The sequence below is a fragment of the Sapajus apella genome, unplaced genomic scaffold (assembly GCF_009761245.1).
Source record: "Sapajus apella isolate SASKATOON/1434 unplaced genomic scaffold, GSC_monkey_1.0 scaffold12, whole genome shotgun sequence".
Lineage (NCBI taxonomy): Eukaryota > Metazoa > Chordata > Mammalia > Primates > Cebidae > Sapajus > Sapajus apella.
Genome location: NW_022436952.1, coordinates 2,843,837 through 2,868,964, shown reverse-complemented (window position 1 = coordinate 2,868,964; position 25,128 = coordinate 2,843,837). Strand labels below are relative to the sequence as shown.

The following is a 25,128-nucleotide window of genomic DNA, read 5'->3' as shown; positions in this document are numbered from 1 at the left end:
TGTTGCTTTCCTGTGTAGAAAATAGGCATACGTGGAAGCCAGTTCGCATAAAATGTCTGTATTCCTCTGACTTTGACACCACCAGCTCTATGCTTTACTTTTATCTTTCCATTTGAAAATTCTGATTGTTATAATCAGCGAAAATACCACCAGTTTCGTAATCATAATTAGCCATCTTCCTCCTAACCCAGCACTCACACACACACACAGGCATAGGTGCACAGACCCACACAGATGCACGCAGCCACATCTCAATTCATTTCTCTCTGATTCTCAGCCTTTGAGCTCAGATTCTTCAGTTTCTTGCCCTGTCCGGCCAGTATTCTACAACCCTCAATTTGAGAGAAACTGAAACTATATTCTCACCTGGGTCCTGAAGGGCTGGAATGAGCAAAACCTTTTATTCTCAAGGCTGTGGAGTCCGTGTCGTGAATAATAGGAAAGAAGTCAGAATGCAGGACTGCTAAGGAAGTGAATAGGAACTCCGTTTACTGCACACCTACGACGTATCTGGTTGGGTCAAGCACCTTTGCGACGTAATCTCATTCTAACATTATTTTTAAAAAATGAGGTGTCTGCCAGGCACTGTGGCTCATGCCTGTAATCCCAGCACTTTGGGAGTCCAAGGCAGGCGGATCACCTGAGGTCAGGAGTTCGAGACCAGCCTGACCAACATGGTGAAATCCTGTCTCTACTAAAAATATAAAAAATTCGCCGGCCATGGTGTCCCATGCCTGTAATCCCAGTTATTCGGGAGGCTGAGGCAGGAGAATCACTTGAACCCAGGAGGTGGAGGTTGCGGTGAGCTGAGATAGTGCCATTGAACTCCAGCATGGGAAACAAGAGTGAAACTCCATCTCAAAAAAAAAAAAAATGAGGTGATTATGAGTCTCTCATTTTCAGTTTAAAAAACTGAGGCTCAAGAAGCCTAGTAACGCTGTGGGCTGAGATACAGATAGAGGTTATAAGACTGAAACCAGATTAAAAACTGAAGCAGTCATTTTCAAATGCATGATTTTTCTGGGGCTTGGTTTCTACCCTTCCGTTTTTCACCTTTTAACCACTTGTAAAACTTTGAACACATACACTCCCATGTGCCACACCCAGGCTTCAGCTCTTCGGGGTCACCCACAGCTTCACTTGTGCCATTGCAGGAAGTCATCTTGTGTAGATGCTATCACGTCCAGGCCGCAGTTGAGCATGTGTTTGAATTTCTTGTAAATACGTCTTTGACTGGGGATGCTGTAAATCTTCCCTGGGCCTTACAATTCAGTCCTATGCTTGTCCCTACCTGTTAAAAAAAAAAAAAAAGAAAAGTGAGAGTAAGGGAATGCTACCTCTGCACACCTGCAGCAGACTCAGCTGGGAACCCGCCAGGGCCGGGGCCCATCTGCCTGGCGCGTAAGTTCATCAAGTTGTCAGTGTGCATTTTGCAATAACAAGGGACAGGCCATGTCATCCTCATATCCTTTTATAATTGGAGCCATTCTTGTGACTTTTGGTGCCTCCTGCCAGGCGCTCCTGTTTTTTTGTTTTGTTTTGGGTTGGGTTTTTTTGTTTGTTTGTTTTTGAGCCAAAGTCTCACCCTTGTCCTCCAGGCTGGAGTATAATGGTGCAATTTCGGCTCATTGCAACCTCTGCCTCCCAGGTTCAAGCAATTCTCCTGCCTCAGCCTTCCGAGTAGCTGAGATTGCAGGTACCTGCCACCATGCCCGGCTAATTTTTGTATTTTCAGTAGAGACGGAGTTTCACCACGTTGGCCAGGCTGGTCTCGAACTCCTGACCTCAGGTGATCTGCCCACCTCAGCCTCCCAAAGTGCTGGGATTACAGGCGTGAGTCACCATGCCCAGCCTGAGACTCTCCTGTGTTTGATGAGAAATGTGAGCAGTTGTTAGATATCAGTTATTCTTCTTTGAAACACAAAAAAAAGGACATATCTGACTTATAACTGTCATCCACTACCCTGAAACTTTAAATGTTAGTGTTCAGCAAACCTATTTTCCATTCAGCTGCCAACGCACTCCTTTTAATAAAGGTGTCAATCACATTCATCCTTTTAACTCTCCCAAGGCTTTCTTCTTCCCTTGAAATGAAATCAGATCCTCCGCAGAGCTGGTGAGCCCCCGGGTACCCTGGCGGTTCCCTACACATACAGGCTGATGGCTTCTCCCTACTTAACACTCCAGAGGCCCTGGCCTTGCTCCCTCTTTCAAAGGCATCCACCTCACTCCCTTCCTTGACTTGCCATCCCTCTCTCTGGAAAGCTCTTTCCCTCTGCTGTGTTTCTTCTCTGTTTTCAGGTCTCAATACAAATGTCACAGGCAAGCTCTCCAAACTGAGAAAATAGCAGCCAGTTCACATCCGTCAAAAATAGGAGCAAATGGGCTTTGTAGGAGGCTGAGTAGAATGTTTTACTGGGACTAGACAATATCAAACTTAGACCCCAAGACCCCAGGAATTTGTATTCAAGGTCAAAGTGTCAATGACAAAAATACTGAGCTTTACATAGGTACTATGCTGCACCATTTATAAAGCACTTCCATACACAGGGGATCTTCCTGACCCCACAAGGCTGGGCAGTCTCTCAAAAAGAGGAGTCTGAAGGTCAGGGCAAAACAAGGACCCAAAAATGCTGCCTCCAAAACAAGCCATAATTCTTCTTCTCATCACAGCATCCCACACCGTCTCCCAGTAAGAAAGACTCACAGCCCAGCACCATCATGGTTTATTTCACAGGGAGGGGCAGGGCGGGGATTAAGAGACATTTCCAGGTTCTGGTTTCCTTGCTTCCTTGCTATGAGCCTCTCTCCTCAGAGCACTGTTTTCTGAGAAGACCTGGCTCTAGGAGCTGATGACCTCAGCGATTGCAGACCTGGGAACCTGTGGAAAGGAGAAATTAAGTCTACACCTGGGAGAGCCCAGGGTTGAATTACAGAAGCTCACCTTTAAGAACTGCTTTTGCCAGGCCCAAAAGCAGTGGCTCAAGCCTGTAATCCCAGTACTTTGGGAGGCTGAGGTAGGTGAATCACCTGAGGTCAGGAGTTGGAGACCAGCCTGGGCAACATGGTGAAACCCCTATCTCTACTAAAAATACAAAATTAGCCAGATGTGGTCGTGCATGCCTGTAATCCCAGCTACTGGGGGGGCTGAGGCAGGAGAATTGCTTGAACTCAGGAAGCGGAGTTTGCAATGAGCTGAGATTGCACCACTGCACTCCAGCCTGAGCAACAGAGTGAGACCCCGACTCAGACAAAAAAGAATTCTTGATTTTTTCCTGCCTCTGCACTGTTGCTGAAATATACAAGAGAGAAAGACAGTGTTCTGTACCTATTTATTTATCTCCTCCTTCAAGCAAGCAGCAGACATTCATGATTAATGATGAGGTGACTTTCTACATTGACTTAATTGAAATCTGTATCCTATCCACATTACTTATTTTGAAAGTTGATAAAGATATTTTCCACTGATTCTTCTCTTCCAAACTCAAAGAAATGTTTTGCAGGCATGATCTTCCACTAAAAAGGGGCACAGACTCTCAGATCCTCAGGAGCACCTATTTTCCACTCTATAGGATTGTGCTGCTGAAGACAAATGGGAACAGAGAGTGGTCAGGCTTTGAGACTCAGCATTCTCTCCATGTTAGCCTAATGCAAGAGAGAGGACTGGCCCACACCTAAGGAGAGAAGGTGGCCATGAACAAGTGTTGAGGGCTGGTCTCCTTAGCTGTCCTCTGGTATCCACAGCCCAGATGGAGGGTTTTTGGTGTTTTTTCCCTAGACGTCTCTATCACACCTGAATATATATATGTGGTCTGCAAGTTTTAGAGAGGATTTCCAACCCCCACTCTACCTCCTGCCCTCCCTACCTGTTCTCATAGGTTGATGATATTCTCATCTTAGTAAGAGTTCTCATTCTCGATATCTCTTCATTTCAATCATTGATTTAGAAAAGTAGGAGTAGAGAAGTGAAAAACGAGAATCAATCTCATCTGCGGGCCGGGCCTTGGGCTTCCTTCCTTGATTACCATTTGTGTTTTTTTTAAACATTGGTAAATCTGGACACCACTGAAGGCAGTAATGTGACAGAACAATGGTCCCAACTGCATATAAATAAAAACAGATGGGACCAAATCTCAAGGCTCACTAGGACAAAAGAGGCTTTTCCATCCAATAACCCACTCACAGTTCCCCATCACCTGACGCGGATCCCAGGTGACTGAGAAAGAGAGTGTACTCCAGCAGAGAACAGATCCACATCACAGAAAGGCACAAGGAGTCCTTGACCACTGAGGCAGGGACAAAGAGAGGAAGGTGAACCCGAGGCAGCTTCCCACCCTCCAGCCTAGCAGATCCCACACTCCTCCTGGCCACTATACCCCTCTACCTTTTGCTGCTCCCGACTTTCTACCTAAATATTTCAGCACAGTGTGTGTGTGTGTGTGTGTGTGTGTGTGTGACCACATGCACCTATTCCTGTGTGTGTGTACATATGCCCATATGATATGTGGTTATGCATATGTGTATATGAGACTATATACCGTATGTTAAGGTAATAGATTTATATTACCTTAGTACAGTTTTCTTTTTATTCCAAATGTTTTCAGATCCCTGAACTTAATGTCTCAAAATAAATAGTTCCTGTATCTCTAAAGACACTTTCATATGAATTTGCCATTATCCTTCCCCACCACCTCCTTCTCAAATAATAAATCTAGGTTAACAGTGTTTCATGGAGACTTTTCCATTTAAGGAAGTCACAGGCCATATATGGGGTGAATAACCCCTTTATCTGATGGAAAAACACTGGTTATTTTTTTAACGTATGCAAGACAACCAACTTTGGAATCAATGAGCGAAACAGGCAATTATAGCTTTTGAATAAGTTTACTAGGAGGTAAACAAAGGATTTTTATTGCATCTCCAGAGACCAAATAGTGACGAAGATTTCCTCCAGTTATGTTCTGTTTCATAGCATGCGCACCAGCATTAGCACACTTAATGGAATCATCTCTAAATCACATTTAGATACATTTTGTTAAAGTATAACATGTCATGCAAATGTGTCTTTATGATAATAGATATTACTTCATCCTGCAGTAGGTCTCACTCTGTGACTCAGAAGACAGAGTTTGCAGCCTTATGCTGGAGAATCAAGCCAGGGAATACAGTGGAAGGCTAGAGCTGACCCCTGGAAGCCAGGGCTGATAGGAAGGCTTCCACCTCTTTCCAAGGCATGGTCACTGTTAGAGATGTTGGGATGAAGTCGAGTTGAGGTGTGACTGATGCCTTCCTTCTCCTCCTGGGGGTCGGGCCTCTAGCGCCCAAATGTGTTGCAAGGTCCGCACCAAGCACGTGCGCCACAGGGATTCGAGATACAGGGCCCTGTGGGCTTGTCACATGCATTGGTTGTGGCACAGGGGTTGCAGGGGAGCCTGTGGACAGAAAATCATTGGAGCAAGTTAGAGTAAAATGAGCTGAAGAGATAGGAAAATACTAAAAGGGCTTTGTGTAAGAATATTGTTCTTCCTTGGACTGCCTCCAAACAAAACCTTGAAATTATAAATTTATTTTCATCAAGAAGACTATTCATCTCCACAGCAACCTCACATGCCCCAAGGAAGATAATTACTCGGCCCACACTCACTTGCAGTCCTCGCTCTCCAGCAGGCTCCGGTACGTGTTGATCTCACACTCCAGCCGGGCACGCACGTCCAGCAGCACCTGGTACTCCTGGTTCTGCCGCTCCAGGTCACAGCGGATCTCCGCCAGCTGGGACTCCACGTTGCTCATCAGGCTCTGCACCTGGGACAGCTGGGTGCTGTAGCGGGCCTCGCTCTCCGTCAGCGTGTTTTCCAGAGAGTTTCGCTGTGGTGGGAAAGATCGGGAATGTCAGAGAGCTGCTCCTTCAAAGCCTTTCTTTATAGGATTCCAAGGAAGTCACAGCTCCAAGAGCTAAGGAGAGCGTGTGGTCCCAAGGGCAGGCCCGGGACTCTGCCTCCCAACATCCCATCACTCACCAGCAGGGCTGAACAATACACACCAGGTTGTGCTGGGCCTGCAGCTCGATCTCCAGGGCGTTGACCGTGCGTCTCAGCTCGATGATCTCCGCCTGGTAGGACTGCAGCTGCTCTGAGCTGGACACCACCTGCTTGTTCAGCTCCTCGGTCTGAAACACCCAAGGGGAGAAAGGATCAGACCCTGCCTCCAGGGCCCTGGGATGGTCCTCAGATCCTGAGTGGCCACATACTTAGATGCTCACCTGCGTGGCGAACCACTGCTCCACTTCCCTGCGGTTGGTGTCCACCAGGGCCTCATACTGACTCCTGGTCTGGTTCAGGACCTGGTTCAGGTCCACAGCAGGGGCAGCGTCCACCTCCACATTGAGGCGGTCTCCAAGCTGGCAGCGCAGGGTGTTGACCTCCTGATGGAGAAAGGGCAACATTTTAAATCTCACAAAGGATCTTGCTGCTCTCCTTAAGAGAATGCAATTCAATTTCTGATCATTCTTAAGCTTTCAAGAAATTTTGTTCCCTCTGATCCTCTCATTAACCAGGATCTATATTCAATGACTAATCTGCATACTTCACTTTTTACCAAGTACTTTCAAGCCCATGAGCTCTCTCTGCTCTTTGTGTTCCATGCACCACTTCTCATCTAGAGAGATTCAGTAATTTGGACTCAGAGGTGACACACGTCAGGCCATGATTTAAACTCTGGTCCCCAAATGCCCAGTTCAGTGTTTTGCTAGTTTACATATGGCCTTATATGGTTCTCTAAAGCATGGGTAATAAAAAGAAGAGAGTCTGGCTAAAGAGGAAATACAGAATGCTTACTTCAAAATCTGCCATCCTCGCAGAGAAGAGACTTTAAGGGTGATTTGTCAATTCCACCAGCACAGATTTTGCTGAAGGCAATAACTATCCGTTCACTTCACTGCTAAGCATAGCTTGGTACTTAGGCTTAGGTGGATTTCAGACAACTTTGAATTCAACCTCATCTCTATCACTTAATGCATTGCTTTAGAAGCTTCTTGAAGCCTCAATTTCTTCATCTTAAAATGAGAACTGCCTCCGGAGTTCTAAAGCACTTAGCACAATGTTTGGCATATACTAAGCACTTGATTAATATTAACTGTCACCGTTTACATTGTTCTCGGATTGCTGGTTGCATAAAATACATGTCTTCTTTTTTGTCCAACTGACTAAGCCGTGACAGTGAGTGTTTTGCTCAAGGCCGTTTCCAAGCAACACTGAACAGCAGAAAGAGCTCTGGATAGGAACGAGGAGAGTTGCATTTTGTTCCAGCTCAGCCCCCTTCCTGATGGGCCTATGCCCTCCTGGTTTCTCCAGCTACAAATGGAGAATTGGAATAAAAGGCTGCTACAGCGTGCACCCTAGCCTGGGTGCCAGAGAGGCTGTGGCTGCTGCCTTGTTACTCAGCGTTCCTCATTACTGGGCTTGCCAATTTCCTCACTCTCCTTCCTGCCTCTGGCAGAAAAATCCTAATCTCATGTCACAGATCTTTAGGTTACTCATCTCTACATATCCCTTTCTGTATGTAGAATTACTTCCTCGGCTAATTGAGCCTCCACTGACAGCCTGTCCGGGATCCTGTGGCGGTTGTGAAACAGGCCCTGGCGAGTCTGAGCCCATCACTCTTCAGGGAATTCACCTGCTCGTGGTTCTGCTTGAGGCAGAGCAGCTCCTCCTTCAGGGACTCCACCTGGGCCTCCAGGTCAGATCTGCACAGGGTCAGCTCATCCAGGATCCTGCGCAGGCCGTTGATGTCCGACTCCACCAGCTGCCGCAGGGACAGCTCTGTCTCATATCTGTGATCATAGGAGGGTCAGGGACAGGGTGAGCAGGAACAGGGTTGGCCTTGATGCTGTTTTAGTTTGGTTTGTCAGGCAATTAGAAATTAGGGTTTGTCATTTTTATAGCCATCTCTTTTATTTAGGTTTTCGGCATCAAGCAGTAGTTTCTGGAGGGAAAGGCACTGGTAATTTTATTTTTAAAGATCCAGTGGACAGACTCCTGTATTCCTAACTACTCAGGAGGCTGAGGTGGGAGGATTGCTTGAGCCCAGGAATCTGAGGATCTGAAGTTACAGGGAGCTCTGATTGCACCAGTGCCCTCCAGCCTGGGTGACAGAGAAAGATCCTGTCTCTAAAAAAAGAAAAAAGAAAGCCAGTGGATTTAGGATAAAAGCTGATAAACTCTAAGATTTCCAAAATAATATACTTCCCACATTCTGTATTCTCATGAATGGGTTCTGTGCATAGGAGAACATCAGGGACCAGGATGTCTACACTGACTCACAATATGACTGGGGATGCCACTTTACAGAGGAGAAGCAGGAGTGAAGGCAGTCTAAAGCCTGGGGAAAGGATCTCAGCTATGGTGTGCAGTGGCTCTGTGAATCTTGGGGAAAGCATCTAGAACATAGCTCAGTCAATGTGCGTTTAGCTTCTGTTGACAACAGGCTAAAGGGAAGAAGAACAGCCAGAGAAGAGGAATGAACAGCAACACCCCCCTTCCCACTCACTTGGTCCTGAAGTCGTCTGAGGCCAGCTTGGCATTGTCAATCTGCACCACAAGCCTGGCATTCTCAGACTTGCCACACAGGATCTAGAAGACCCAAAATGTTCAAGAATGAGCAAGGACCTCGTCATTTTTCACCAATGGCAGTCCTTACTAATTCACTTCCTTGGAAGGATCAGGATGAGAAATCACTGTCTATCTTATTAAATGCTTTCCATATACAATAGGCACTCAATGACTATTTCCAAAATTATATTTGGAAAAAGAACATCAAAATATGCAAAAAGTATAAATAGATAATCTTTTTCTTTCCTAATAAGCAATACTGAGAAGCCAATAATAATAATAGTTGACATTTATGAAAAACACCTACTATGTTTCTGGCATGATACTAGGAGCTGAGGACACAAATATTGGTAAATGCTTGATCCTGCCCTCAAGAAACTTTCAATCAAGTGGAATAGATAAATAGGTAAACTAGCAATTGCAAGGGGCTGGATCAGGGAAGAAGCCACATGCTCCCAGATGTCCCAGGCAACTGGGACTACTTTGTCCTAGGTAATTTCCAATCTTCCCGATTTTAGCCAAACATTTTAGCCTCTCACTGGACACTGTGCACCAGAAAAAGCCCAGAGGCATGAAGGTGAGGACGATAAAGTCAGGGTAAGTAGGAACCCAGAAGAGAGGCAGCCAGCAGTCCATGCAGCCAAAAGCTCAGATGAGGGAGAGAGAAAACCACCCAATCTTTACAAAAGATTCCGTTTCCCCAGCTTCCTTTGGACTCAGTCCTTTTCTCTCACCTCAAGGATAATAATCTGGAGCTTGGCAAGTGCGGGGAAGCATTCAGAGGTCATTTTTAATTACAGCTCTTTTATGCAAAGTGCTGCTACCTCCACATAGACTAACACTATGCAAATATTGAGACCTAACAGTCCCAAGCCTAAGATTAGATGGACCCTCAAGAAAACAAAATAAAAAGGCCAGTGTTCAGCTTTTTATTCACATCAAGAACTCACACTGTTTCTCAATCAGAGCTCAGATTCTCTCCTGACTTCCTGCTAGAGGCACTGTGTCGCGCACCCCCTCACCTTCTGCTGGAGCTCCTCGATGGTCTTGAAGTAGGACTGGTAGCTGGCGCACAGCAAGGGCTCCTGCTGCTGGGACCGCTCCCGGATGAGGCGCTCCAGCTCCGCGTTCTCCCGCTCCAGCTGACGCACCTTCTCCAGGTAGCTGGCCAGGCGGTCGTTCAGGAACTGCATGGTCTCCTTCTCGCTGCCATTGAAGGAGCCCTCGCAGAACCAGTTGCAGTTGCTCACGTTGGCGGGGATGTTGCAGGCCCCGGGCAGGGTGCAGCCGTGGCAGCTGGGGGGCACGCAGGGCCGGGAGGAGCAGCTGGTGCGGCAGCTCAGGCTGGGCAGGTAGCAGTTGTAGGGCATGGTGCAAGGAGGGAGGGAGGGAGTGCCCAGCTGAAGACAGAGTCCAAAATCTCCAAGCTGCAGAGCAGTGGGTCTCCTTCCTCAGGAGAGCATTTATACCTTGTCTGTGGAGGGTGTGGATGTGTAAGGCAAACCCCCCCCTTTTTTTCTTTGGCTTATTTGGTGATTGTCAGAAGCTCTTCCCTCCATTTGTTATGTTTATTCAGAAGAGTCTCTCCTCTCATAAAAGACTTTACTTGGGCTTCTCACTAAGTCAGGACTCCTCTTCCATGCTGTGCGTCATAACGTAAGAGCTTCGTGGTATGACTTCAAAGACCTGAACTCATGAAAGCCCTGGCCTTCATCAGTGGGGTGCAGCAGGTCAAGAGACAATATTGCTGTTCTGCTTCCTGGCTTGAGGCCCCCAACTCCTTGGCAAGCCTCTGGCCCTCCTTGATGAAATAGAAAAGCATAGCTCTTGCCCATGTGTCTTTTGCTAAGTCACATTTCCAAATGCCAAATTCCAAATTCATGGTTCTCAGAATGAGGAACAGATCCTTTCTGGGACAGTTCCTGATGGCCACGTTTCCTGATATGATGGGCCTTTTTCATAACCATGATGCCGTCGATCAACCAAATAGTAGATATCCCCTAGGACAATTTCATCCAGGGTGGTGTAGTAGACACTAGGAGGGGTTGGAGATAGGGCCAATGCTATGGATAGAAGAAGCTCTTACTTGTTAAGAACCTGCACAAGCCCAAGGCAGTGCTGGACACTTTACAAGCTAGACCCTTTCTACAGACATGATCTTCAAACACACACAATTAAGATGTCCATGACTCCTCACCACAACTCTTCAGGCTAAACTGTATGTTTCCCATTTTATAGATGTGCAAACCAAGGCATAGAGGGTAGGGGATAATAAGTTGTGAAGCCAGGATTCTAACGCAGATCTCTCTCCTTTTCATCGCAACATGTGGTTAAATATAAATGGCTTACTTCCTTCCCTTCTTCAGACCGGTCATCTTTAGCTCCTCTCCAACCTCTGTTCTTACCTTGATCGTGACATTGTCATGACTTACGTGCTTGTCTCTCTGTATGTATTTGAGTTCCCTGAAGGCAAGGGCAGGATCTAATTTGTCTTTGAATCCCCAGCTCTAGGCACCGAGTAGGCACTGTTGAATGGGTGCGTGTAGAGGGATGAAGGGATGAATGGAAAATAGTAATCTGAGGCAAGAGTTGACAAGTGACAAGTGGGTGGTTCACACACTGGGAAGGACAAGCACCTCTGGGATTGGAGGCTCTCAGTAATGGATTTGTGCTGGGATGGGGAGTCTTCTAAGAAGCAGAGGGGAGAAAAGTAGGAACTGCAGGTAAGGAGAATAATGTGCACATGGGAATGGGGCGGGAAAGCCCAAGGCATGTTTGAAGGGTGAGAGTAAGTCTAGGCAGCAGGAAGAGGAGGGTTATGAAGGGAAGTGGTGGAAATTAAAGCTTTATAGGGGATCGTATGGGGACCCGAGGGTAGGGGACTCAATGGTGAAGTGCAGCAGCTTGGACTTCCCTGGGAGCTGTAGAGCCAGTTTAAGCTTCTGAACCTGAGTGTGGTGTGACAAAAGGCATTTTAGGAAACGTTTTAGCAAATGTTTATCTGTTTTTAGAACAATGAAGGAAAGTTTGGAGACAAAGAGTTCAGCAAAGAGGCTAGTGCAACAGTCTAGGAAAGACTAGAATTTATGGCAGCGAAGATGATACAGATAAATCTTCGTACAAGTGAGAGAGTTAGAGAACTGGGCTAAGGGAGAAGAGAGCAACAAGAGAAGAGCACCAAGGAGCTGAGGACTAAACTCTGGAGTATTTCCCAATCAGATATCAGGAGAAGGAAAAAGACTCCGTGATAAATGGAGAAATGGTAAGAAAAAAATGAGAAAATGAGTTCATCCCAGAAGGGCAGGAAGGAGGGTGCTTCCAAGAGGAGGTGGCGTCAGAAGTGCCAAGTGCAGCAAAGGGGCCACGCATGATCAGGACCATGGAGAGGGTATTGGCTACATTGACCAGAAAGCTACCAGGACTCTTCGGGGGTCACACAAGTGTGTCTGCTGTATGCTGTATGCCTGTGCACATTCTTAAAGTAATGAATGCCCACTTCGGTAAACCAAGACTTCAAATACACAGAGTTGAGATGTGCATTACTTACAGAAGTTCTGCTGCAATCCATTTGTATACCTGGTTATAAAGCTTGGAGCTTTGATCTTACCAATACAGACTTTCATACAATAATTGGAGTGTGCTTTAAGCAAATGCCAGACTTGTTTGAACTTGATGATTCACAATAGTTTCTGACTTAGGAACAATTATCCAAGAAGCATGAATAGTCTGAACTGCCCATGCATATGACACCACTTCTGTCTTGTCGCAAGTTGTAAGATGAGCCTTATTTGATATCCTAAAGAGGCAATGAGGAAAACATTCAAGTATGTGCCTGAGGAGGCATACATTGCCGAGAAAGAGGAGGGGCTCCCTATGTCCTTGCTAGCAGAGGATGAAGCAGAGCATAGAGATTCCAAGCCTCCCAGCCACAGCTACAGATCAGAAACCAGATGGCTTTGCATTTGGCTCTTCTCTTCCTCCCTCTCATCTCCTAACATAGGTCCCAAATATGAAAATGGTTAAGAGAGGGAAAACCTTAGAACAAGAGAGATATTGGGGATCTTAATGGTCATCTCATCCAACTTTGTTTTACAAGGGGGAAACTGAGGCTCAGAACGAAGAAATGGCTTGCTTAGTATCATCTAGTTAGGACCCAGATCTTCTGATTCCCACTGCATTACCATCCCCATCACCATGCTACTGAAATGTTGAAGAATTTCACAACCAATCGGATCTGCACTTGAGCCTGCTGTCCTACAAATAAAGCCTTTGTTGTGATTGGCATTCATGCCCTTATGATAACTGCTGACTTTGCCCATTCCAAAGGTGAGCTACTAAGAAGGGATGAAGGGAAATCAAGCTACCTTTAGCTCATGAATTGACTGACATGAGTTCCAGGTGAAGGAAAAGACAAGGAGGAGCAACCCTTGGAGAAACATTCTGTCATTGACTGCTAGCTGATGGTCCAAATCAGCTGCTAGAACCACCTCATACTGACCCGCATCTATAAACTATACTTCCCATATACATAAGGAAAATTAAATTTCTTTTCTGAAAATACTATCTAAGTCACATAAAACCTACAAGCCTAGCATGCTGGAGCTACCTACCAAGGACCTAACTGGTCATTTCACTCAACTCTTTGATTTTAAAACTGGGATAGCTTTGACCCAAAAGAAGAAGTGATTTGCCCAAACAGCTTGTGAAAGTGTCTAAATTGAAAAAGGATAAATTAGACTAGAGAAATGGGATAAGGCTTTTAGTCTTTATGAGAGAATTTGGGCTAAGACCACTGAATGATGCAAGTCTCTCTAAACACTACACCCTTAGTAAAAAGGTAAACTAGTAAAATAAAGTATGCTTATTGTTAAAGGAAGACTTTAAAAAGCTAAACTATCTCTTGAGGGCTCTTGTAGACTCTGATTTTAAAATAATAGTTAATATTGAAATAGTAAAATTGTAAAAAAAAAACTAGTAAAAATCTCCTTTGAGATTGTTAAACCCATTATTTATCATTAAGCTTTGAGAGTTGAATCTATGCTACTCATATGATTCAAGAACCTTCATGCTGATAAATTAACAAAACACCCAAGGAAATAACTCACAATTAGCAAGGAGGAGAAGACACAAGAAACAGAAAATTAGAGCCAAGAATATTAAATAACTATGTTTAAAGAGCTTATAAGACAAAATAAGGTACCAAATCCCTTTAAAAAAAGGTAGCCACTATGCAAAAAGAACAGGCAGTGTTTTTAAAAATGTCAAATAGAACTTCTAAAAGTGAAGAGTATAATTTAAAGTGCAAATTTTAAATGTAAAATTTCATCCCTAGGTCTTTTGTGACTTCAAGAAGTCAAAATTTTCTTTTGATATCAAGAATATTATTCAGGGTGCTAAATTTTCACTCATCTCCTACTGAACTAATGAAATTTTAATTAAAAACAAAGTTATAGCTCTTGTAATTCTACTGGACATTTTTAGATATTTTATACTTCTCCTATTAAGTCACAGAAATTGTTTAGTTGTTGTATTTGTTTTGTCAGCTTAATTTTATTAATAATTGTTCCACAGAGCTTCACAAAAATCTTTTCACAGGGTTCTAGGAGTCAGTAAATTTAACTGTTTTACTTTTTCCATTAAATGATACATTCATTTTTATAAAATTAAGTAGACTCAGTAATTTTTTGTCTGAGCATTGATGTAATTTTGATAGTTTTCAAATCGAATGTCACATTTATTCATTTCTGTTAAGATATAAAATATGCATTTCTGCCTCATTATTCCCTTTACTTTTATGTATTCAATCACTTTTTACATATCAAATTGCTTTAATGACTGAAATATCCCTTTCTTAAAAAGCCAAATATAGTATTGTCATCTCTGTTAGAATTGCATTTATTAAAGCCAAGTCAAAAAAAATTAATAATAAAACAGACTTTCTTTTCTACAAAAGTAAAATAAAATAAATTTTAAAACTCGATTGATAGGTTAAAAGTTAGATTGGACAAAGATGAAAAGAGAATAAGTCAACTGAAAAATATATCTAAGGAAATTTATCAGAATATAACACAGAAATATTCAGACATTGAAAATATGAAAGAGATGACAGACAAGCTAGAATGTGAAGGTCCAATATCTCTTTGAAGAAGTACAAAAATGGTGGTATGAAGAGCTTGGGGAAGTCTTTCCCCTAGAAAGACATCTATTATTAAGCCACTCAAAATTAGCAAAGACATCAGTCAAAGGCTCTAGACATTGATTAAAGGGCTTACAACAAACTGAGAAACATTTACTCAACAACAACAACAACAAAATGAAAACTTGGTCAGAACACTGGGGGCTACAATGTTTAAATGAGGGATTTCCATTATTTCTCATGGCTCTGCCTTCCAGAAGCACCATGGGCTGGGCAGTTGAATGGCAGTTCCCAATCCTTCCAGCAGCCAATACACATCGGCAGATCCCGTTTTTTATAGCTCACCCACTTCTAACCGTAATTCCCTCTACATAGGGAGGATCCAGGTAGGGTGGCTTGAAGAGTACAGTCCTTCTTTCCTACACACCTCTGTGTTACAAGAGAGATGTTCCACTGGGCTCTGCAGTTAAGATGGCAATATCGCCCAAGTTGATCTAAATGTTCAACAGCACCTACCAAAATCCCAGCTGTTTTATACAACTTGACATGTTGTTCCTTTTACTCATGTGGAAATGCAAAAGACCCAGAATAACCAAAACAATCTTGAAAAAGAAAAACAAAGTAGGGGGATTTCCATTTCATGATTTCAAAACTTACTACAAAGCTACAGTAACCCAGACAGTATTCTATTGGCATAAACATAGACATATAGACCAACAGAATAAAATTGAGAGTCAAGAAATATACCCTCACATTTATGGTCCATTAATTTTCAACATAGGTCCCAATATAATTAATGGGGGGAAAAAGTCTTTTCAGTAAATAATGCTGGGACAACTGCACATCCACATGCAAAAGAATAAAACGTTTGACCCCTTTCCTACACCACAGACCAAAAAAAATGACTGAAAGTGGAGCAGAGCCTCAATGTAACAGCTAAAACTAGAAAACTTAGGGAAAAAAATAAAGAAGTAAATCTTCATGATCCTGGGTTAGGATCATGCACTTATTCCTCCATAATACATGTTATATGTTATAACATGGAGGAACCTTGAAACATACTATGTAAATGAAGCAAGTCCAAAAAAACACATGTATGACTTCATTCATATAAAATGTCCAGAATAGGAAAATCTATAGAGACAGCAGTGATTTCCTGGGCCTGGAGGGTTGCAGGGAATGGAGAGTGACTACGAATGGGTACAAGGTTTCTGTTAGAGGTAATAAAATGCTCTAAAATGGTAGCAGTAGTTATAACTGTCATTATCCTAAAAACCATTAGATTTTATACTTTAGGTAGGTAAATTTTATAGTATATGTATTATATATGTGACATATTAATTATACTTCAGTGAAGTAGAACATGGAGTATAAGATAGAAGTAATATTCAAGAAATACAATGGCTGAGAGTTTTCCACAGGTATTGAAATACCTGAATTAATGAAGAAGCACATAAGTCCTAAATAGGAAAACTAAAATAAACCATCCCTAGAAATAACATAGTGAAACTGCACAACACCAAAGACAGAGAGATGATCTTGGAAACAGTCAAAGAGAGAACAAATAAAAGAATTACCAACAATGGAAATACAGATTTGCAATAGGCTTTTCAGCATCAACAACAAAATCCAGAAGATAATGGTATAATATTTCCAGAATGCTGAAGTAAAATAGCTGTCAACCTAGAATTTTATGCAAACTAAATCATCATTTAAGAAAAGACATTTTCAGAAAATAACAGAGAAATCATCCCTTATAGATTCTTAGTCAGCTGTGTGTTGCTACAACAGAATGCCACACACTGGGTAATTTATAAAGAAAAGAAATTTATTTATCACAGTTCTATGGGCTGGGAAGTCCAATATCAAGATGCTGGCATCTGATGGGGGGCTTCATGCTGCATTGTCCCATGGCAGAAGGTGGAAATGCAAGAAAGCATGACAGCCAGAGAGCAAAAGGAGGCCAAACACACTTTATGACAAGCCCACTCTCATGATAACTACCCCCCTCCCATGAAAAAATGACATGAATCCACTGATGAAGGCAGGGTCCTCATGGCCTAATCACCACTTAATGGTCTCACTTCATAATACCAACACATTGGCAATTAAATTTGAACATGAGTTTCGGAACCCCATAGCAAATTCTATAAAAACTACCAAAGAATGTATTTCAGAAAATAGAAAGTTAAAAGCGGAAAGGAGGAATAAAGTCCAAGAAACAAATACACTGGTAAAAATGTAGGTAATTCTAAATAATAATAATGACCAAATTTTGGAGCATAAAAATAAGGAAAGGCTGGACGTGGTGATTCACATCTATAATCCTAGCACTTTTAGAGGCCAAGGTGAGAGGATTGCTTGAGCCCAGGAGTTCAAGACCAGCCTGGGCATCATAGAAAGACCCTCATCTCTACAAAAAAAAAAAAAAAAAAAAGTTAATTAGCTAGGCATAGTGGCATGTGCTTATAGTCCCAATTACTTGAAAGGCTGCAACAAGGGGATAGCTTTAGCCCAGGAAGTTGAAGCTGCAGTGATCTATGATCCTACCACTGCACTCTACCCTGGATAACAGATCAAGATCCTGTCAATCAATCAATCAATCAATAAACCAAGGTAAAGCTTAAAGTAAATAACATAAAAATTTCTGACAGGGCACAGTGGCTCACACCTGCAATCCCTACACTTTGAGAGGCCAACACAGAGAATCACTTGAGCCCAGGAGTTCAAGACCAGCCTAAGCAATATAGGGAGACCTTGTCTCTACAAAAATAAAAAGTAAAAAACTAGCCAGACATGGTGGCATGCATGTGTGGTCCCAGCTACTTCGGAGGCTTGAGGCTGGGAGATTAAGGCTGCCTTAGGCCCTTGTATTACTCCAATCTCACGCTGCTACAAAGAAATACCTGAGAATAGATAATTTGCAAAGAAAAGAAGTTTAATTGCCTCACAGTTGTGCAGGCTGCACAGGAAGCATAGAGGCTTCTGCTTCTGTGAAGGCCTCAGGAAGCTTCCAGTCATGATGGAAGGCAAAGGTGGAGTGAGGTTTCTCACATGGTGGGAGAAGGAGTGGGGGAGTGGGGGAGGTGCTACTCTCTTTTAAACAACCAGATCTTGTGAGAAGTCACTCATCGTTGCGACGACAGTGCAGAAGGGGATGGTATTAAGCCGTTCATGAGAAACTGCCCCCATGATTCAATCACCTCCCACCAGGCCCCATCTCCAACATTAGGGATTACAATTCAGCATGAGACTTGGGCAGGGACAACATCCAAACTGTATCAGCTGTGATTATACCACTGCACTCCAGCCCGAGTAACACCGCCAGACCCCGCCTCCTAAAAACAAAAAACAAAAACACCTCCTGTGGGCCTTGTTTTTTATGCAAGAAGAAAGAGATTAAATTAGAGAGTGCTAAATCAAGTGTGCACATTTAAAAATTAAGAATGCATATTTAAAGGAAGAACAAAGAAAACATCAATCCACAGGTGTCAGGAAGTGAGGAAACAATAAGCAAAGAAAAAAAATCATGCTTAATAGAAAGCACAAAGTAAGGTTTTTTAAATAAGCCCCAAAAGTCAGTAATAAAATGAAATGTAAATAGATTAAACCCTATTTCTCCTCATCAGACTAGAGTGCCCTGACCACCTTATCCAAAAGTTTCCGCCTCCTGTTCTCTTCCCTTGCTTACCTTTCCTCTCAGCACTTATTGCTTGACGTGGTCATGCTTGTTTGCCCTTTTTATTGTGTGTCTCCTCCCACTTGAAAGTAAGCTTCTTAGAGCAGGTCTTTGCTTTGTTCACTGCTCTGCCCAACCGGCACCATCATAAGCACTCAATGATTATATGTTGAATTGAATTGAATTTGTAGAGAAGAAACATGAATGACCAATAAAAACATTTTTAAATGTTTAATTTCACTAGAAATTTTAAAATTACAAAGTGAGACAAGCTAGTATTGTACCCACATTTCATCAGCAGCATTGCCTTGTCACACTAGATGGCTGATCACAGACTGTAATAATATCGTGGTGAATTTTACAGCCAGTGTATCTTGCCAGGTCAGGAAGCTGAGTAGTGCCAACTGAAAAATCACAAGATTCATAAAGTTGGAAGAGAGAGCTTTATTTCTCATAAAAGGCTGGAGACTCCAGGTTGGCCATCCTGCAAGCTGGGAAACGTAGCCTCTGGCAGAAGCCAAGAGTAAGCAGCTTGAAGGGGGAAAATGTGAGAAAGGAATGTATGCTGAGCTAGGTGGCCAAGTGTACTATTTATTAAGCTATAAGGGGAGTCATGATTATGAAAAGACAAATGTAAGCATGTGCAGTTGAGCTTCATGCCTCTTCATGGGTCACATGTTCAAAAATGGTGGCAATAGCATGACCCAAGGATGGGGTTTTTGTCCGTCTGATGTCAAAAGGTAAGGCAGGGGATGGGAAAACCCTCACGGCACATCCTCTGTAGACTGGTCAGAGCCACTCCATGGTTGGTGGTCCCTTATCAGGAAGGAACGCTGGTGGGTTCTTGTGTTGAAACTGCAAAAGGGAGGACGAATCCGGTCACAGCTTCAGATGATTGGCTGAAGGAAGGATTCATCTGTTTCTTATTTTCCGGAGCTGGTTTCTGCTTACTCCTTAGGAAAGAATTCTGGTTAAAGGTTAATAAGGAAGGGGCATACTGAGGCATGTCTGACCTCCCATCCTGTCTTGGTCAGGGACTCTTTTTTTCTTCTTTTTCCTTTCTTTTTTTTTTTTTTTTTTTTTTTTAATTCTGCTTTAAGCTCTAGGATACATGTGCAGAACGTGAAGGTCTGTTATATAGGTATTCACATGCCATGGTGGTTTGCTACGCCTATCAACCCATCATCTACATTAGGTATTTCTCCTAATGCTATACCTCCCTAGCCCCCCACTGCCAGACAGGCCCCAGTGTGTGATGTCCCCCTCCCTGTGTCCATGTGTTCTCATTGTTCAACTCCCACTTATGAATAAGAACATGCAGTGTTTGGTTTTCTGCTCCTGTGTTAGTTCACTGAGAATGATGGTTTCTAGCTTCATCCATGTCCCTGCAAAGAACATGAACTCATCCTTTTTGTGGCTGCATAGTATTCCATCGTGTATATGTGCCACATTTTCTTTCTCCAGTCTACTGCTGATGGGCATTTGGGTTGGTGCCAAATCTTTGCTATTGTGAAAGTGCTGCAATAAACATACATGTGACTCTGTTTTTAAGGTTTCCCTTTGGTCCCCTTGGCCAAGACAGTGTCCATTCTGTCAACTGGGGACTTAGGATTTTAGTTTTATTTCTCGGTGGTAACACTGACCCTTCCCAATTTGCCTTTGTCCTGAGAAAAAGTGATCTCCCTGACACTCCTTTCTCTTATCCTCCAAGGAAAGCACCATGGCAGAGATAAGAACTAAGGACTGCTTTCCCTAGACCCATGTTTACCACTGACACAACGCCATCAAACGTAGATACAAGTTTTGCTTAATATTTTATACATTGAACACTAAGAACAAAGTGTATTTACTGTGTTGGGGACTTTGAGATTTCACTCACAAAGCATGTAACAGGGTATTTGGGAGGTACTGTTCCTGGTGAAGGCAGCTGAGAGGTAACTATCAGTGGACAGTGATGCCAGCAGTGTGGAGAACTGCCAAGATAAACTGAACAAGGGTGATTTGCATGAAGCATGGAGGTGGCTCCTGGGAATGAACTCACCCTGAGGAAAGAGAGGTTAGAGTCCACACACTGGGTCTAAGATATGCTGAGCACAGCATGGAGTGCCACTCAGATGATCTTTCAAGGTCTCCTGCCTAAGCTGCAGGACATCAATAACAAAGGAGGAAACACTAAATGAACTAGAATATGAGACCACAAGAATTTAAGACTGGCCAGGCACAGCGGCTCACACCTATAATCCCAGCAATGTGGGAGGCTGAGATGGGCGGATCACTGTAACCCAGGAGTTCAAAACCAGCATGGATAATCCGGCAAAACCCTGTCTCTACAAATAATACAAAAATTAGCCATGTGTGGTGGTGCGTGCCTGTAGTCCCATCTACTCAAGGGGCTGAGGTGGGAGGATAGCCTGAGCCTGGGGAGTTCAAGGCTTCAGTGAGCCATGACTGTGCCGCTGCATTCCAGCTGGGGTGACAGAGTGAGACTCTGTCTTCAAAAAAATTAAAATTTTTTTAAGAATTTAAGACTGAGATGTGACAATATACGGCTTCAACCCACAGCAGGGGAGATAATATCAGCATCATCTCAAGGAAAGAAGACATAATTAGCAGGTTGGTTATCTGGGGACAATCTGCGGACTCAGGGAGTGGCCTTGGCACAAAGCACAGCACACACCGTGATGGGAGCCATTAACCTTGGTTAGACGTCAGAGGGCAGCAGTAGGAGCCGGGCACCCGCACCATGGTCACTGTTAGCATTTGCAGGCACCTGACTTGTAATATCCTAATCTGATTCTAAATAACTTTGTGGGTGAGGGTCCCAAAATACATATGTAGTTCCCCTGGTTAAACAATTCAAGTGAGAAAAGAAACACTTTAAAAATAGGTTGGGTATTGCTCAAATATGGAAGATGGCAAGATGGTGCTTTTTACCTTTGAGTTATTCAGTATTTCACAAAGGAAGGTTTCAGAGATGCTTTGAGCACTGATAACATTGTGTCTCCCCAGGAGGATGTATGAGCTCTGGGTGCTTGTGTGAAATTAGTTTCACTGTCTCATAGCCACACCTCCTGTGTAACTGACAAGCGGAGAGTGAACTCTGGATTCAGTCCTCCCATTGCTCCTTCCCCACTGTGAGTAGTTGTACAATTCCTGGTATTTGGTAGGTGTTCAATAAATGTTAACTTCTGTCATCCTCTGGTAGGGACTTCAAAGAAAAAGTGAAACTGCCTGGAGATGTTAACCGTTGCATTTTACTAAGTAAGGTCCCAGGAGAAATACGTTTATCATATTCAGATGAGGCCTCTCGTCTTAGTGAACCCACCTGTTTTACACTGGCCTGAGTGGATGCTAGGACTCATTGTGCTTAATGAATGTTAATAAAGGTGATGAAGACCTTTTAGGAGATGATTAACCTATAAAGTCCTCCTTCTGCTTTCAAGTGGCCTTATAAGACACACACAGAGAGTCAACACTTTGAAAAGAATGAATACAAATGAGAATCATGTCTGCTTTGCAAGAGGAAAGTTTATTAGGTGATTTGGGGAACTGCAATAAAGGTAGAACAGCAGAAAGAACAAAACACCTCGTATGGGACTGTGACAGCTCCAAACTCTCAGACCATCAGAACACAAACTGACTACAGGAGAGAGGCCTGGGGTAAGGAGGATCAGCTGGGCCTCCACTCAGAGTCAGGCCCAAATGCAGGGCATTTGTTCTCCCTCCAGACCCTGATTGATGATGATGCCTCAGGGTGAGGTCCAGTGGCTGATGGTCATCAGAGAGGCAGAACTGACCGGCCAATGGTAGTTGTGTCTTCATGCTGTACTCCTGCTGGTCCCAGGGTATCTAGCACCCAAAGGTGTTGCAGGGCCCGCAGCGGGACCGAGGACAACAAGAATTGGTGACGCAGGATCCAATAGGCTTTTCACATGCATTAGTGGTGGCGCAGGGGTTGGAGGGCAGCCTGGGATACGGAAGCATTAGACCGTCAGCATGAGAACTGTGATTAAAACAAGGGAGGCTCAACCCAGGGAGACACGGAAACAAGCTGAACCCGTTCTCTGATGTCCTAGGAAGCCCTGCCTTAGTTTGGATCACTCTTTCTACAGAGCTGAGATACAGTGGCAGAAATGAGCAAAGAACATGCAAGGTGGAATCCCAGCCTTCTTTCTATGACCCTGGGCACACAAGGAAGTCAATTCCTCCTTCTAAGCCTCAGCTTCCCCACCTGTAAGGTAGTACTGATAGAACCAATCCCACAGAACTATGAAAACTCCACAAGATTGTGTTCATAAAAATATTATGTTCGCTGGCAACTGCTATCCTCTGTTAGTTATTGATCGTCATCCCTATTGACACTCAAACGCTCATCTAGAAGACGGTGATAATGACACTAACAAAAATTAAGGAAACAGTGGATTTGAAAGTTCTGTTTAAATCAGAAAGAGTGATGATTGTTACAGTTTTGTTTTCTTTTTTATGGTGACAAGACACTCCTGAAGACAGAAAGCTTGATTTGCACATCAGCATCCAAAAAATCTCTACTGGAGGAAGCAGTCAGGTCCACTGACTATCTTTTGAAAAAAAATATCTTTAGCCCAGGTAATGTTAGCAACAAATATCCTGTACTTCCCACAGCTGTAATATAAAACTCTGGCCTCTACAGACAGACAGGCATCTGAAACTTGATCTTTGAAGTCCCCATTTTATCCTATAGTAGAACTGTGCATATGCCTTGCAGGGATGCCACCTACTAGGTACTCACTTGCAGTCCTCGCTCTCCAGCAGGCTCCGGTATGTGTTGATCTCACACTCCAGCCGGGCACGCACGTCCAGCAGCACCTGGTACTCCTGGTTCTGCCGCTCCAGGTCACAGCGGATCTCCGCCAGCTGGGACTCCACATTGCTGATCAGACTCTGCACCTGGGACAGCTGGGAGCTGTAGCGGGCCTCGCTCTCTGTCAGCGTGTTTTCCAGAGAGTTTCGCTGTGGTGGGGAGGATCAGGAATGTCAGAGAGCTGTTCCTTCAAAGCCTTTCTTCATAGGATTCCAAGGAAGTCACAGCTCCAAGAGCTAAGGAGAGCGTGTGGTCCCAAGGGCAGGCCCGGGACTCTGCCTCCCAACATCCCATCACTCACCAGCAGGGCTGAACAATACACACCAGGTTGTGCTGGGCCTGCAGCTCGATCTCCAGGGCGTTGACCGTGCGTCTCAGCTCGATGATCTCCGCCTGGTAGGACTGCAGCTGCTCTGAGCTGGACACCACCTGCTTGTTCAGCTCCTCGGTCTGAAACACCCAAGGGGAGAAAGGATCAGACCCTGCCTCCAGGGCCCTAGGGGCCTCGGGTCCTGAGTGACTGCGTGCTTAGATGCCCACCTGTGTGGCAAACCATTGCTCCACTTCCCTGCGGTTGGTGTCCACCAGGGCCTCATACTGACTCCTGGTCTGGTTCAGGACCTGGTTCAGGTCCACAGCGGGGGCAGCGTCCACCTCCACATTGAAGCGGTCTCCAAGCTGGCAGCGCAGGGTGTTGACCTCCTAATGAAGAAAAGGTAAGAAATAAACTCACAGAGAGAAGTCTATAAATAACTTTGAGGCAGTTCAATATAATGGGAAGAAAATTGCATTACAGATTAGGAAACATGCATTAAAGCCCAGTTGTCACCTCTGAAATTTATGGCCTCTTCTCTGAATTTCTTCTCTCATCTGTATATGATAAGTCTGCTTCATTAAATGATTGCTAGTATTTCTACCCAATCCAAGATTCTATCATTTCTTTCTTATTTCCCCTTTGCTCAGTGAAAAGCCTGACATGATAATCAGCTTATAATTGTTGCTACTTAAATATAGAGAAACCAAGTTTAATTCCTATTTATTTCATAGGATACTATTAGAGTATGACACGTGTTTTAATTATGAAAACATCTAATATTTGAGACATGCATCTGATTTCCTAGTACTGCATTCAACCATGAGATCTGAATCAACCATTATTTATTTCATTTCTCCCATTTTCCCCATCCATCAGTTCATCCATCCATCCACTCATCCATCCATCCATTTACCCAGACTGAGTTCTAGTTATCTAGGTGAAACAGACTATAAGAATGTTTTCTGTCTCCTTCCAGTCTCTGTCATTAACGTGGCACCTCTTCAGAAGCTAATGGATCGCATCAAACAGTAGACAGTAGTTTAAAGATATTTGTGTGATCTTTCAGCCACACGTATTTGGCCTCAAGAGGAAATAGGTCAGCTTACTACACTCCTTTATGTAAAAGAGGTAAGCACCATTCATTCCCCAACAAACCCCAAAGTATATTTTGAGCAACCAGCAAAATGTTGTTAGGTCTAGGGTGCTTAGCAAATGAAGACTTACCTTATCCTACACAGGCGGGTCATGGAGCTCTCAGTGTTGGGATAGTGGGGGCTGGGACTCTCACCTGCTCATGGTTCTGCTTGAGGGAAAGCAGCTCCTCCTTCAGGGACTCCACCTGGGCCTCCAGGTCAGACCTGCACAGGGTCAGCTCATCCAGAATCCTGCGCAGGCTGTTGATGTCTGACTCCACCAGCTGCCGCAGGGACAGCTCAGTCTGGTACCTGCACACACAGCCAGAGATCAAAAGAGGTCAAAAAAAAAAAAAAAAAAAAAAAAAACCTTTGTTTCCTGGCCTTTACGTGGCTGACATAGTCAATTTCATTCTAC

At 43.8% G+C, this 25,128-nt stretch overlaps 2 protein-coding genes across 2 annotated transcripts in view; both read right to left on the bottom strand.

The window, feature by feature from the left end:
- Positions 1 to 4,897: 4,897 nt before the first annotated feature.
- Positions 4,898 to 10,527, bottom strand: LOC116552825 (keratin, type I cuticular Ha3-I). Its single transcript, XM_032279713.1, has 7 exons — positions 9,629 to 10,527; positions 8,545 to 8,627; positions 7,672 to 7,828; positions 6,260 to 6,421; positions 6,041 to 6,166; positions 5,645 to 5,865; positions 4,898 to 5,432 (listed from the first exon to the last, which is right to left on the bottom strand). The coding sequence occupies exons 1-7, from the start codon at positions 9,974 to 9,976 to the stop codon at positions 5,315 to 5,317; spliced, it is 1,215 nt and encodes a 404-aa protein (XP_032135604.1). The 5' UTR covers positions 9,977 to 10,527; the 3' UTR covers positions 4,898 to 5,314.
- An 11,404-nt stretch (positions 10,528 to 21,931) lies between these two features.
- The window catches only part of LOC116552850 (keratin, type I cuticular Ha3-II), a 6,953-nt gene continuing 3,756 nt past the window's right edge, over positions 21,932 to 25,128 (bottom strand). Inside the window, exons 3-7 of the mRNA XM_032279734.1 lie at positions 24,866 to 25,022; positions 23,802 to 23,963; positions 23,586 to 23,711; positions 23,190 to 23,410; positions 21,932 to 22,388 (exon numbers count right to left, since the gene is read on the bottom strand). Of these exons, the coding sequence (XP_032135625.1) occupies positions 22,271 to 22,388; positions 23,190 to 23,410; positions 23,586 to 23,711; positions 23,802 to 23,963; positions 24,866 to 25,022 (784 nt within the window). The 3' untranslated portion in view covers positions 21,932 to 22,270. The remainder of the gene's footprint in view (positions 22,389 to 23,189; positions 23,411 to 23,585; positions 23,712 to 23,801; positions 23,964 to 24,865; positions 25,023 to 25,128) is intronic.